This window comes from Engraulis encrasicolus, chromosome 4 (assembly GCF_034702125.1).
Source record: "Engraulis encrasicolus isolate BLACKSEA-1 chromosome 4, IST_EnEncr_1.0, whole genome shotgun sequence".
NCBI classification, from domain to species: Eukaryota; Metazoa; Chordata; class Actinopteri; order Clupeiformes; family Engraulidae; genus Engraulis; species Engraulis encrasicolus.
In genome coordinates, this window is record NC_085860.1 from 780,001 (window position 1) to 793,850 (window position 13,850).

General features: G+C 43.4%; 2 protein-coding genes across 9 annotated transcripts in view; both read left to right on the forward strand.

The window, feature by feature from the left end:
* Window positions 1-6,395: 6,395 nt before the first annotated feature.
* si:ch211-245j22.3 (uncharacterized protein LOC563798 homolog) lies at window positions 6,396-12,564 on the forward strand. The gene is made up of 5 exons (XM_063196317.1): window positions 6,396-6,466; window positions 7,594-7,726; window positions 10,763-10,912; window positions 11,273-11,378; window positions 12,386-12,564. Exons 1-5 carry the CDS (start codon window positions 6,396-6,398, stop codon window positions 12,562-12,564), a joined length of 639 nt encoding a protein of 212 aa, XP_063052387.1.
* An 840-nt stretch (window positions 12,565-13,404) lies between these two features.
* The window catches only part of ppfibp1b (PPFIA binding protein 1b), a 56,184-nt gene continuing 55,738 nt past the window's right edge, over window positions 13,405-13,850 (forward strand). For all 8 annotated transcript variants that reach the window (XM_063196422.1, XM_063196427.1, XM_063196426.1 and 5 more), the window contains exon 1: window positions 13,405-13,553. The gene's annotated coding sequence lies outside the window, so the exon portion shown is untranslated. The remainder of the gene's footprint in view (window positions 13,554-13,850) is intronic.

Sequence of the window (13,850 nt, forward strand, 5' to 3'; positions counted from 1 at the left end):
GCTTGTGCTGCTATGACTGATGCTGGTGGTAATCTCATAAGGGACGGTGGAGGGCGAATGGTAGGGAAGGAAGGAAGTAAAGGCAGGAAAGAAAGAGGTAAGCGGAGGTCTGTTGGTTGTCACCAGAGGGGGTTCACTCACCGGTGGGTCTGTAGCCTAGTTGGCGTTCGCAAGCAAGTGAATGGATGTCAATGGGGTTTTCACTTGCCCGTGTTCGCCTCCCAATGGGCACACAAGAGGAATTGCAGCTAGTTGGCGTTCCCAGGCAAGTGAATGGATGTCAATGGTATTTTCACATGCCCGCATTCGCCCCCTAGTGGGCACCCATCAGGCACTGCAAAAGCATACTGGCTACAATCAGAACCAATGAGAGTGAAGCTTCTCCTCTATTCTAATTTCTCGTCTGACTAGTCTGGCTAATGAGAACACTCCTCCACCCAACCCTAAAACACCCACCAACCCTTACGGTTTCTTATGCACTGAGGGACAGGGGGTTCTTTTTTATTTTAAAAAGCTGGTTGGCTGACTGTTGGCCAACTAGAAAGGGGTGAATGCAAAGCTATGCAGTTTACATTCCTCAGAAGCTGAAAAGTTAATGGCCCTGTTATTGTTTTTGTCCTCCCCTTCGTCTCTCTCCTCTCTAGTACTTGAGCAGAAGGAGTGTTCTTGAAAAGAGGTATTGCGAGTTCTGGTACCACTTGGACAGTTGACTGTTTTTATACATTTTTTAAAATACTTTTTTTGTTTTTTAAGAGGGATGGATGGCTAAATGTATCTACATGAACAATCACCATTGGGACACTGGTAAAACTGTCTCACACACGCACACACACAGGTTCCTCCCTTCTTGGTTACAGTAAAACTCCATTTGGAGAGTAAAAGCTTCTAAAGGGGGATTTTCTTATAGGTGTGGATGTCTGGACTGAAAGGAACATTATCATTGTAGACAAACATCATGTATCGCGGACAAAACCAAACGTACTGTACATGGGAGTTCCCCCCGCAGTTCAGGTGCAGTACAGTGCGCTTCAGTTGCCCTGCCAGAAGGGTATTGTGTTGGTCGTATCCATCTTTGGAACCCACATGTGCGCAGCCAGCATCTGTGTGTATCCTTGTAAGTCAGTGCAAACGGGACCAGGCCACGGGCACCTCCATAATATTATTTTTTTAAGTGATCTTGCCATATTTCCACCCCCTAAAATGAGTGCTGATGACCGTGGGCGCATTCCAATATGCAACCTTGCGTCCTCTACTTGTGCTTGTGGCCTCGCCCCGCCTCCTGACCCATCCTCTGTGGAGAAAACAATAAAGTTTCCCAGCTGCCAGCCTAGCCACAACAATTTTGGGGGGACTGTTTTTCATTCACCATCCCAATAGCAAATGAGAAAATGACTTTACAAATGAGCTTTTGTGAGATATTGAAATATAATGCTGTTGTCAGTGATGTCATAATGACGTATTACTTCCTGGTATGAGGCCACAAGCACAGGTGGAGGACGCAAGGTCACATATTGGAATACAACCCGTGTTGGTCGTGTAACTGCTTACTGAGGTCACAGAAGGCTCTTTGTGTGTGTGTGTGTGTGTGTGTGTGTGTGTGTGTGTGTGTGTGTGTGTGAGTGTGTGTGTGTGAGTGTGTGAGTGTGTGAGTGTGTGAGTGTGTGAGTGTGTGAGTGTGTGTGTGTGTGTGTGAGTGTGAGTGTGTGTGTTTGTGTGAGTGTGTGAGTGTGTGTGTGAGAGAGTGAGAGTGAGAGTGAGAGTGAGAGAGATAGAGAGAGTGAGAGAGAGAGAGAGAATGCCCAACCACAAACCAACCCTGACCACGGTAACCCAGGACTGTTGACTGAAAGCTGATTGAGGACTGTTCTCTTACACACTCTCTCTCTCTCTCTCTCTCTCTCTCTCTCTCTCTCTCTCTCTCTCTCTCTCTGGTCTGGTGGTGGGTGAGTGACCATATACTAGAGGCCAGCAACAGGTCACACATCAGCCGAGATTTGGGTGGTGGGTAAGAGGGAGTGGGCTGTAACCTTAAGCCTATCCACCTTATTATCCACAGTTTCAAAGGTGGTGCCAATATTATTTAGCTAGCAGTTTCTTGTGCTAAATCATTCAAAGGGGATATGGGCAGCCTATCCGGAACTAGCAGACAAGAAATGCTGTGGGAACATGACAATTGTCGAATTGGTCGGGGTTATAGTGGACATGGTAATAAGGTGGGTAGTGGTCATGGATATGAACATTTGATATTGCGTTACCAACTCCTTTATATTACAATGCCCCGACTCACAACCATTTTTACCAGCTACATTGCTGTGATTAATTGGTGACGATGCAATACGCACATGATCCTGTAGGTGAAGATAACAACTAGGCTATGGAAAATATCAATATACAGAGCAAAGAAGGTGACACCCAGGGTTAGGCCACTCCAAAAAGGCTGAACACAGCATCTGCTGTTTATATCTATGGATAGCAATGGCTGCTCTCTTCCTCCCCTTCCACGCTGGTATCCTCCTCATACCCACAACTGCCCAAGCACCCACAGCCGCACATTACCCACTCTGACTATGTGATGCATGTGCCATACAAACAGGCTGGTCCTACACAAAGGTAAAAAAAAGTCATAGGATTTGTTTTCATGTAGGTCTAGCATTGTACATCTTTATTTTTGAAAAAAAAAAAATGACAACACTGTACTGTACCTGTTGATGCTCTCAATGATGTATGATTGGGTTGGTGTGGGTGTGAGAGTGAGTGTTTGTGTTAGCAAGTGTGGTGTTGGTGTTAACAATTCATAGTGTGTATGTGACCATCTATGACTCTGTCCAATATGTGGGCATCTATGACTGTGTCCTATGTGTGTGCGTCTCCTGTTCTTTTAGCCATTGGATGGGGGGGGGTGTCAATGCAGAGATATAAAGTACTGTAATGTATATGAAAGAGTTTGAAATGCAGACCTGATTTTGGTTGCCCTTTAAGTTGTGAAGTCTAGTGTAGCGACCTGCCCCACCCACCCACCCACCCCTCTCTCTCCTTTTTTTTATGTCCCCCTGTTACCCTTGCAATCAGCATGTCACCTTCATGTACATTCTTCTGTTTTGTAGATTTTTAAAAGTTGGGTCTGATTTGTATTGTTTTAAACATTTGGTGGATTTTAGGATAAAAAAAGACTGTTTGCCTTATTGGACATACTTGGGTTTTCAGTGTCTGTGTGTGTGTGTGTGCATGCACAGGGATGTGCGTGTGTATTCTTGAGTGCGAGGGTGTTCCTGGACCAGCAGATTTGGCTTGTGTTGTGGTGAACCCCCCCACACACGTTTTACAGCAAGGGTGAGGAACATTTTTCATTCGAGGGGCCACTTCGATTTCCTCCAAGGGCCGTCAAAAGTCCTCTGAGGGCCGTGCTATGAACACAAACCAGGATTTCCCCCTGAACTTAAGGCCTATATTGAAGGCATCCAGCTTTACAACAGACCCCACCTTCTCTTGGTCCCCTGAATATTACTTAGTTGTATTGCAAATATATCTTCTAAGATTCCTTCATAAAATATGTCATATTTCATGTGAATCTGCATAACATTAAAATTATATCGGGGGGCCGGATAAAACGGCCGCCCTCGAGACATAGGTTCCCCACCCCTGTTTTACAGTGACTGGGATCTTTGCACCAGTGACTTGAGCTCTCCCTGGGTTTTGGCAGGTTCTTCACTTGAGAAACAGGGAGAAGAGAGTCCTGCCACAGTCTGGACACAGTTGGACACAGACTGCAGTCATCCAGTGCAAATCTGTCATTCCTTCCCTCCGTTATTTCCTCTGTCCTCAGTCCTCTCTTGAGGCACAATGTCACCCCTTCTCCCGTGGAGAAAACACAGAAGGTGTCCATCTTATCAAACAGCACAGAGCGTATTTTTTTGGGGGGGGAGGGGGCTTTCCCATTCAGTATCCTGATTAGAAATGAGAAAGTAAGTTCTTGATGGGTTTTTTTGCCAGATATAGAATTAAACCTCATGGCATTTACACGTCATCGAGGATGTCGAGCGAGGATGGAGGATGGAGGGCTGAGGAAGCACTGGAGGAGGGATAATGGTCTGTACCTTTTGCTCACTCAGGAGTGCAGGGCAGCCATCTTGCCTTGTGCCTGTCTCACACCAAGGAGCGGATGTTCCAAGAATGTGATTTCTACTGACTCACCCAGAGATGTGAATTCAGAGTCATCATGTTCTTTCCCCCAACTGAGAGAACTCCCTGGCTTTGTTTTACAAGAGAAATGACGCTATGACGTCTCTATACGGAGGTTTATGACTGTTATCACGTACCTCGATGAGGCCCTAAATTTATGGAGTCCCCACCCCTTTCCTCCTCCCCTGAATCCTCCCAGTCAACTTTCTGGGCTTACCTTTTTCATTTGTACACCAGTTTGTTTATTTCTGTGTGTGTGTGTGTGTATTTGTTTTTTGATGTCATTTGTTTTTTTGTAGCTGGGTTTACTATGAAGCGCCATCGTTGCTGCTGCGGTCACACCTGATCTCGTTGCACAGGGCCCACGTGTCTCCAGGCTGTCGTGTACAAAGATTCTTAAATAAACATTAGTTTCCTGTATATCACCTTCTGTCTGTGGTCAATGAGCCGTGTGCGTGCAAGCACACACATACACTCATACTCAGTCACACACACGTTCTCTCTCTCACTCTCACACTCACACTCACACTCACACACACACACACACACACACACACACACACACACACACACACACACACACACACACACACACACAGAGAGACCCCCGGCCAATTTGGAGGCTATGAGTCATGCTAGTGAACGGGGGATTACATAAATATTTTGGTATGATGCTGACATTTGTCCACTTTCCATTAGGGGAAAAATGAAAGGGAAAGTTAAAGTCAAAGAAACAGTTTTGTTTTGATCTCTCAAATCAACTCTGCTGTTCAGTTTTACGTAGGCCTACGGGCTGATGCATGGCTTTGGTAATGATTTTTAGAATATCATAAATCTGAGTTGTCAAGGTAAAATCAAGACACTGGGTATTTTGTGGGAATCTTACTTCAAAGGTTGGTGATGTTAGAGGTTAGATTCCGGGATGTGGATGAGCTGCCATGCCTCACCTGCAAGAAATCACTCTGCCCACAGCACTGGAGTTACATTTTGCCAGGCACACACACACACACACACACACACACACACACACACACACACACACACACACACACACACACACACACACACACACACAACCCCACACCCAGAAGCATTGATGAAGCATAGATGATGGGGTGCACTGCATGGGACAAGCCAAACCAATGCATCACACTCGTGTGTTTACTATTACTTTATCTCTCACACACGAGTGTGATGCATTGGTTTGGCTTGTCCCATGCAGTGCGCCCCATCATCTATGCTTTATCTATGCTTCTGGGTGTGTGGTTCCTTGCACAGGGACACCTATCATTCCTCACTTGATATTACACCTGACACAATAGGTACACAACAGATGGCCTCAATCAGCCATTTAGTGAAGGGGAGCAGTTGCCCCACTGGGACTCAAACTCGGACCTACTGGGGTAAAAAACTGGGGCTCTGACCACTACACCACAGAGCCAGGCTTGATGGGAGAGTCAGCACACATCCACAATGGCCACTCCATCACAGTTCCTTCATTAAAAAATCCTATTTCCCTTGTTTCTCTGGTAATTATATATGGGTCGAAAACGACCCGAATACCATAGATGTAACTATTGTGAATAAAAAATAAAATAAAAATGTGAGACAAAAATCGTTTTTCAAGATGTGTTCTACTACTGCACAGTGATATCCAGGTAGCAATAAATCTGTGTACTTTCTTATATTACATCTTAGAGGTTACTTTTTAATTTTTTTAACAATCGAAATAAAGGGGTATGTGTACAAAACAAGAACCTTAAACCCTTGACAAAACATTAAAACCAATATTTCCATAAGAAAGGGAAGCCTAAAGGGCAGTCAAGCCATGAGAAAAAAGAATGGTGAAATATCATTGTTATTTGTCCCTTTTACAGCTGATTTAAAATCGAAACCGACCTTGTGAACACCGGGCATAGTAATAGGAAATGAAGACAAGACAAGGGTGAAAAAAAACCCATCTCAGTCGTGCCTCGTGCCTGTCTCCTGTGCACACTCATTGAACTAATTACATTTTGCTCTTGTACCCCGCCCCCTCCCCTCCATCCCCTCCATCCTCCAGGCCTCCCACCAAGGAGATTACCTCTGCCTATATCTACCACTCTAGAAGGTCACCGGTAAATGTGATTAATTTGCGTGAAAGGTAAGCTGGATGCTGGTAGGCTATATAATAGGACTGGAGGTGCCTGACTGACCTCGGGTTGAGACTGGAGAGGATGGGTCAGTCAGCCACACTGCCCAGTAGAAAAGGTGGCACCTACATCACGGAGCTCTACGAATGGTTCAGGTAGGCCAAGATCACTGTAGTTTAATCAGTCTTTATATTATTTGATACTCAAGAATGGGAAAGAAATAGCTTTGATAACTTTGTATTGTGTCAAGGGTAATCTGTGAATAGTGATTGGGTCTTTTTTTTCCTTTCCTGGAACAAGATGTTATAGTGTTCCCTCCAGAAATGATCAAGTCTTTGTATGTTTGTGTATCTTTGTTCTATTGGGACAGCTTTGAAGCACCATTTTGTTAAATTACACTTAACCAAAACATAAATATATACTATAGCCTACTCATCCTACAGCCATGGCCGTAACTACCATTGAGGACACAGAGGTCATGTCTTCTTTTTTTCAGTAATGTAAAATTGATCTATGATGAAAATCGATATATGATCAACAAAATTCAGTCTGTATACGCCACCCCATTTATCCTCAAGGCAGTGATTAATGAAAACAACCTTAAGAGTTTGACTGAAGTGTTTGAAGCAGTATAAATGTACAGTATGCAGTACAGCACGCAGTATTTGACCTCTGTATTTTTTTTCCCAAAGGTTTCTTTATTGATTTTTTTACGTGTAATAACAAAAGGATAGTGAATGTCCATAGTATAAAAGTTAGACAATATGGGAATATTATCACACATTGGCTATAACAAGGCATAAAGAACAAACCAGACCTCCCAACCCCCCACCCCCACCCATATACAGTACACAATTCAACACAAAATAAACAGAAACAAACAACCAAAAACAGGAGAAAAAAAAAAACACCACACAAGTCATACACATACACCTGCAACCTTAACAAAATCTGTTACCAGTGTGTCTGAAAAGATGTGCACACAGTTCTAGTCTGTCACAGAGGGGAGATTCAACTCATTATTGTAATCTGACAAGTATCCCCATGTTTTTGAGAACTTGCGGGTAGAGCCCTTCATACTGCATCTTATTTGTTCTATTTTCATGAAATAAAGGATATCTTTAATCAGGGAACTGAATGAAGGGGCATTAGGAGACTTCCACCTCAGCAAAATAAGACGCCTTGCTTTGACCTCTGTATTTGAAAATGTGTGGTTACCGGCCCTGCCTACAGCGTACAGTAGTGAACACATTGCCATGAGTTCCATTTCATTCTTTGTCAGGAAGTTCATGAATGAGTGTCCGAGTGGTCTGATCACCCTGCACGAGTTCAGGAGACACTTCTGCGACGGCACGGTGGGGGCAGAGTCAGCGGAGTATGCAGAGCAGATCTTCCGCACGCTGGACAACAATGGGGTAGGCATCAGCCACACACACACACACACACACACACACACACACACACACACACACACACACACACACACACACACACACACACACACACACACACACACACACACACACACACACACACACACACACACACACACACACACACACACACACACACACACAAACACACACACACACTAAAGGGAGCTACATTTGTCTGTCTGTCTACTATTTACTGTATGGGTGGGGAATAGGGCTGTGACGATATTGAATCGAATCATGATTAATCGTGATACGCAGTCACGATACTGTATCGCGATGCAAAGGCTCAGTATCGTGATGTGGTGATAGTGCTTCCAAGCTTCAAATCATCATCATTATTATTTTGATTTGAAACTTTATTATCAGCCTTTTGCAACCTATTCTATGTATAAACTACCATAGTTTTTATTTATATTTTTATTGTATAATGTTGGCAAAGGTGAAAAAAATTAAATTAATTAAGTAAATATCATAATGCATCGCAATAATACATGTATCGCAATGCATCGTGATAGTATCGCATTGTGGCATGTGTATCGTGATGCGCATCGAATCGTGAACCCCTTGCCAATACCCACCCCTAGTGGGGAACCTATGGCCCATGGGCCGTTTATAGCCCTTGAGGCCATCTTATCTGGCCCCCGATATTATGCAGTTTCGCATGACATATGACATGCTTGTAAAACAATATTAGAAATGACATTTGCAATACAATTAAGTTTTACACTCACCGGCCACTTAATTAGGAACACCTCTCTAGTGCTGGGTTGGACCTCCTTTTGCCTTTAGAACTGCCTGTACTGCCTGCAACAATAGTCAGGTATAGGCTGTGGCATTCCAACAAAGATAAATTGATACTAGTCGGCACATATTGTGCTAAGAAAATATCCGTATGCCATTATATCCCCAGCCTGAAACGTTGATGTAAGGCAGGGTTGACCCATGTTTTCATGCTGCTGATGCCAATTTCTGACCATTGCACCTGAGTGTTGCAGTAGATATCAAGATTCATCAGACCAGGCAACATGTTTCCGATCTTCTAGTGTCATTTATGGTGAGTCCGTCCAAATTGTTGCCTCATGTTCCTGTTCTTAGCTGACAGGAGTGGCACCAAATGTGGTTTTCTGCAGCTATAGGCCATTTGCCTCAAGATTTAATGTGCTGTGTAATCAGGGATTCTCTTATGCATACCTCGGTTGTATAGTAGTGATTATTTGACTTAATGTTGCCTTTGTATCAGCTCAAACCAGTCTAGCCATTCTACTGTGACCTCTGCCATCAACAAGGAATTTTTGCCCACAGAATCGCTGCTGAATCTTTTTCGTACCATTCTTTGTAAACCCTAGAGATGGTTGTGTGTGAATATCCCAGTAGATCAGTCTTTTCTGGAAATACTCAAATCAACCCCTTTCGGCTTGACAGCAATGCCATGTTCAAAGTCATTTAAATAACCTTTCTTCCCCATTATGATGCTCGGTTTAAACTGCATCAGATCATCTCAACCATGTCTACATGCACAAATGCATTGAGTTGCCACCATGTGATTTGCTGATCAGAAATTTGCCTCAATGAACAGTTGTAACAGGTGTTCCTAATAAAGTGGCCGGTGAGTGGTATGTCCACGGGACCTAGTGACGGTGTGGTCTGTTGTAAAGGTGGCCGCCTTCAATATAGGCCTAAAGTGCTGTGGGAAATCCTGGTTGGTGTTCATAGTTCTTGGAGGACTTCATAAAATTTGAAGGGGCCCCTCAAATGAAAAAGGTTCCCCACTCCTGATTAGTATAACTATCTAAATCAAACTTTCTGCAAACTGGACAACAATGGAGCAAGCACCAGCCTCTCATACACAGACTAAAGAGAGGTTGAAACAATTCATCTGTCTGACTATCTGTTAGTACTGTACATCCATCAATGTATCTTTGTATCTGCATGTCTTTGTTTCTCTGTCTCTCTTTCTAAATCGTAACCGTGCAGGTGTGTTGTTTGGCACCTTACTGTGAATGATGAATGTGATCCCTACTATAATCCAGATTGAGTGTGGATTATCTCAGGAGCAAAAACAAGTGACACAGTTCAAGTACCTTGCTGAACAACAATGCATCGGACATGAGGCGCTCTCTCTCTCTCACACACACACACACACACGTGGCCCCTTCCTGCACAGCACCAGCTGCCTCCTGGCGCAGGATAACAGTAGCTATATGTGTGTGTGTGTGTGTGTGTGTGTGTGTGTGTGTGTGTGTGTGTGTGTGTGTGTGTGTGTGTGTGTGTGTGTCTGTGTGTGTGTGTGTGTCTGTGTGTCTGTGTGTCTGTGTGTGACTGTGTGTGTCTGCATACATACCGGTAGTTTGATCCTTAATTCGTGGTGTATTAGCGCACTGCATCACAGTAGGTTACTACCATAAAAGCCTATTTGTTACCTATTTGTTTTGCTAATCCACAGGTATTTTTCAGTTTGGGAGACTCCAGGCCAGTTTTTGATGTTCTGTGTTCCAGTTCATTGGGTGCTGCAAACCACAGTTTGACTCAATCTCTTTTCATGTTTCCAATAAAGTCCATCATCATCTTAATCATCAAATCCATTCAATTTGTCAGGCAACCTATACACATTCAGTAAACATGGATTATTATTAATATTAATTGTGATTTTTTTTCTTTTTGGGTTTCTCTTGGGAGACACAATACGGAAACAACAACAACCTAACAGACACAAACATCATAACTACAACATAATGTCATAAGCAGGGAATCAAGGATTGTTAAAAAATTATAATCAGGGCTCGAGTTGTAGGGGAATGAGGATGAGGGGGGATGCCATCTCCCCAACAATGGAAATGGTCTAAAACAGGCCTCTCTTCTTCACATATTGTGTTAAAATTGCACTTTTAACAACTACATTTTCTAGACAAACTCCCGAACCCCCAATAATCGCAATCAATCTCTGATTATCCCCCCTGGTTTGATTTTACAACTCGACCACTGATTATAATCATACCGCTCTCGGTTGATTTGTAGGATGGTGTGGTTGACTTCAGGGAGTACGTGACTGCCATCAGTATGTTGACGGAGGGCTCGTCAGTGGAGAAGCTGCGATGGTCTTTTAAGTTGTACGACAAAGACAAGGACGGAGCCATTACAAGAGGAGAGATGTTGGAGATTATGCAGGTGGGAAACTTCAAAATTTCAGGCCACTTCACTATATTAATTATCACATATCTTGGTTATAAGCGCATGTGCAAACAGTGTCGTATTCATCAGATAGTTGTGTACATGCCACACAGTCATATTCATGTGTGAAAACAAATGTATGTTATTACACTTCTAATACATTTTATTTACGTTGTGTATCAAAGTAATCACTATGCCTCAGTCTCTCCCAAGACAATGAAATGCCAGCATGCTTGTCCTACATCAGTCCATGTCCATCCAATATCTAGTTCTCCCACAAGGAGTCAGCAGAGAGATGGTGTGTTTTCTTCCTCTTGCTTCACTAAGTGAGTGCTCTGTGTGTGATGCCACTGCCAGGCTGTTTACAAGATGAGCGTGGCAGCCTCCATCACCAAGCCCAACCCCCTCACGGCAGAGGAGTGCACCAACAGGATCTTTGTGCGCCTTGACAAAGACAACAATGGTGAGGATTGAGGCTGTATTATACGGGTACTATAGGGTTAAAACAGTTGCCCCAAGCTCAGGTGAAAAAACGGGGTAGGCTAAATCACAACACACTGGTCAACTTTGATTTACTGAATGTTTATATTGGTGAACAGGGGCAGCCATGACTAAGTGGTTAGGATGCTGGTCTTTCAGTCTAGGGGTTGTAGGTTCGAATCCCACCTGACTTTTCCCTAAACCTCCATCCATGGCTGAAATCTCCTTGAGCAACAACTAACACCTATATTGTTTCAGGGACTGTAACCAATAGCCTGTACTTAACTGCAAGTTGCTTTGGATAAAAAGTGTCAGCTAAGTGTCAAAACTTCAGAGGAGATATTTGGGATCACTCTCTGTATGGGAAGGATATGACAGCCAAGGTCACCCAGGTTAAGAGTGGATTAATTAAGGAATATAAACAAAAAAGTAACAGTAGAGAATAAGCTACTTCTGTGATCAAACTATTCATGTGTACTTTTATGTTGCAGTTTGGCAAACACCTCTTAATGCTCCCAGGTCTGACAGGTATAGAAGATGAGCCAGGCAGCCAATGTATAACTTGGGGAGGAGGCCCAAGTCTTTGCCAGTGGGGCCCTCAATTATTACTAAGAGTACCCCTACATTGCACATAAGTTCAGCTAGCCCATACCTTTTTAAATACCCATTTGATATGATTGATTTTGTACCATATACTGTGTAGGCATCTTTAATCGTTTTCATGTTGTATGTATATAATATGTATTGACTATATGTTATATTTTATTAATACTTATTTGGTTGTATGGCTATTTATTTGATTTATGTGCCAATAGGGGGAGGCAAATGAGTCAGTTGTCCCAGGCCCAGGGAAAAGGAGGCCCCAGACATGGGACCCTCATTATATTGTATGCATTGAGATGGGGGGGGGTCTGACAAAGTGGTCAGTGGCCCTGTTTCCATGGCCCCTCGTCATTAATTGAATAATAGGTTGTATTCCATTCCTTACAGCTATCATCAGCATGGAAGAGTTTATTGAGGGTGCCCTGGGTGACGAGTGGATCAGGGAGATGCTGGAATGTGACCCCAACACGGTGAAGGTGGAGAGGCCGCCCAAACGCTCTCTGCACGACCTACATCCAGCTGCCACAGCACTGGAGGTCATGCGCCGCCCCTCTGAAAGCAATTAAAACCAATAGGGTGTGATTTGATTTCTTGGTGCGTGTTTTGTGTGCGTGCGTGCGTGCGTGCGTGCGTGCGTGCGTGCGTGCATGTGTGATCAAAATCCTGATTACTGGTGATTGATTGATTGATTGATGCTTCTGATATGATATCTCCTCAATTATTTTAATGGTGGAGACTGTATGAATGAATTAATGCAAATCTGAAATCTGTGCTGATCCTCTCAGGATATTGGTTGCGGTTTCTCATGATTGCTTTCATTATCACCTTTGTATTTCCCCCTTACCTCACTCATGTATTTAAATACGATTGTTTATGTTTTAATATGAATAGAAACAATAAAGCCAGTGGGTTTCTGTTTTCTATTAGACCTAGCCGACAGTCTATCTCAGTTTAGTGTATGTGATTTAATGCAAATTGTAATGTAAAAAGTGATGACAATTCATACCAATATCAAACATAACTGTAAAAGGTATTGATTAGGTACTTTGTGCCGGACTGGAATTGTATTAGTTACCACTAGCACAGCAAACTTCGAAGGTGTTTTCCTGATGAGAGGTTGTAGGCCTATGTCTGACAGAAGGCACAGAGTTGTTATAACTGAACGGCCAGCCAAGTCCTGCATTTTCTTTTCTTTGGGAAGCCCTTTCATGCGTTGCAAGCTTTCTCATAACCCCCTCTCAAAGACAGTTATTTCCCCTTGTTTAGTTATTTACAGTGTAAACCTGAAACAACAGACCTAAAGTAAGTATAGGTCTGTGTCTGAAACATAAAAATGAGTGGTCCATGACTTATGCGTGCCCCCGTGTTGGGATGTGCGCGCGCCATGACGTACGCCTTCCCTACCATCCAAGATCTTTACCGTCATGGCGCAGGCGAGGGGATACCACGGACAACGAGACGAGCAAAGTGGACTAAGTTAAAATAAGGAAAAGACAACATTTGTATTGCGTATTGGACGCCCGCTGATCAAACAATCATTTCTCTTGTTGTATTGGTAAGTAATCTCCTTGTACAAACATGTATCGTGCGTAACGCGACTGAAAATCTTGCCTAGTTTCAGAGAGGACTTGGTTGCTTGAAAGCGAGGCAAAAGTTTGTAGATTAGTTTTAAAGTGGGTTCTGCGAGTATTACAGACTTAGTTCAACAAACAAAACACTACTTCAGCTCGATTTTTTTTACCCGCATTTTAAGTTTGTGGAATTCCCTTCCTGGTGGCTTTGTCTTCTTCGAGGTCTGTTTGGGTTACCATTGAAAACACCAATCAAGTGAAATAAAGCGCCGGGGAATCTC

Bases quoted from the DNA above. Each gene is read 5' to 3' on its own strand.
- si:ch211-245j22.3 (XM_063196317.1), top strand. From the start codon at position 6,396: ATGGGTCAGTCAGCCACACTGCCCAGTAGAAAAGGTGGCACCTACATC. The intron at 7,727-10,762 runs GTAGGCATCAGC...GTTGATTTGTAG, and splicing joins GCACGCTGGACAACAATGGG to GATGGTGTGGTTGACTTCAG. The intron at 11,379-12,385 runs GTGAGGATTGAG...CATTCCTTACAG, and splicing joins CCTTGACAAAGACAACAATG to CTATCATCAGCATGGAAGAG.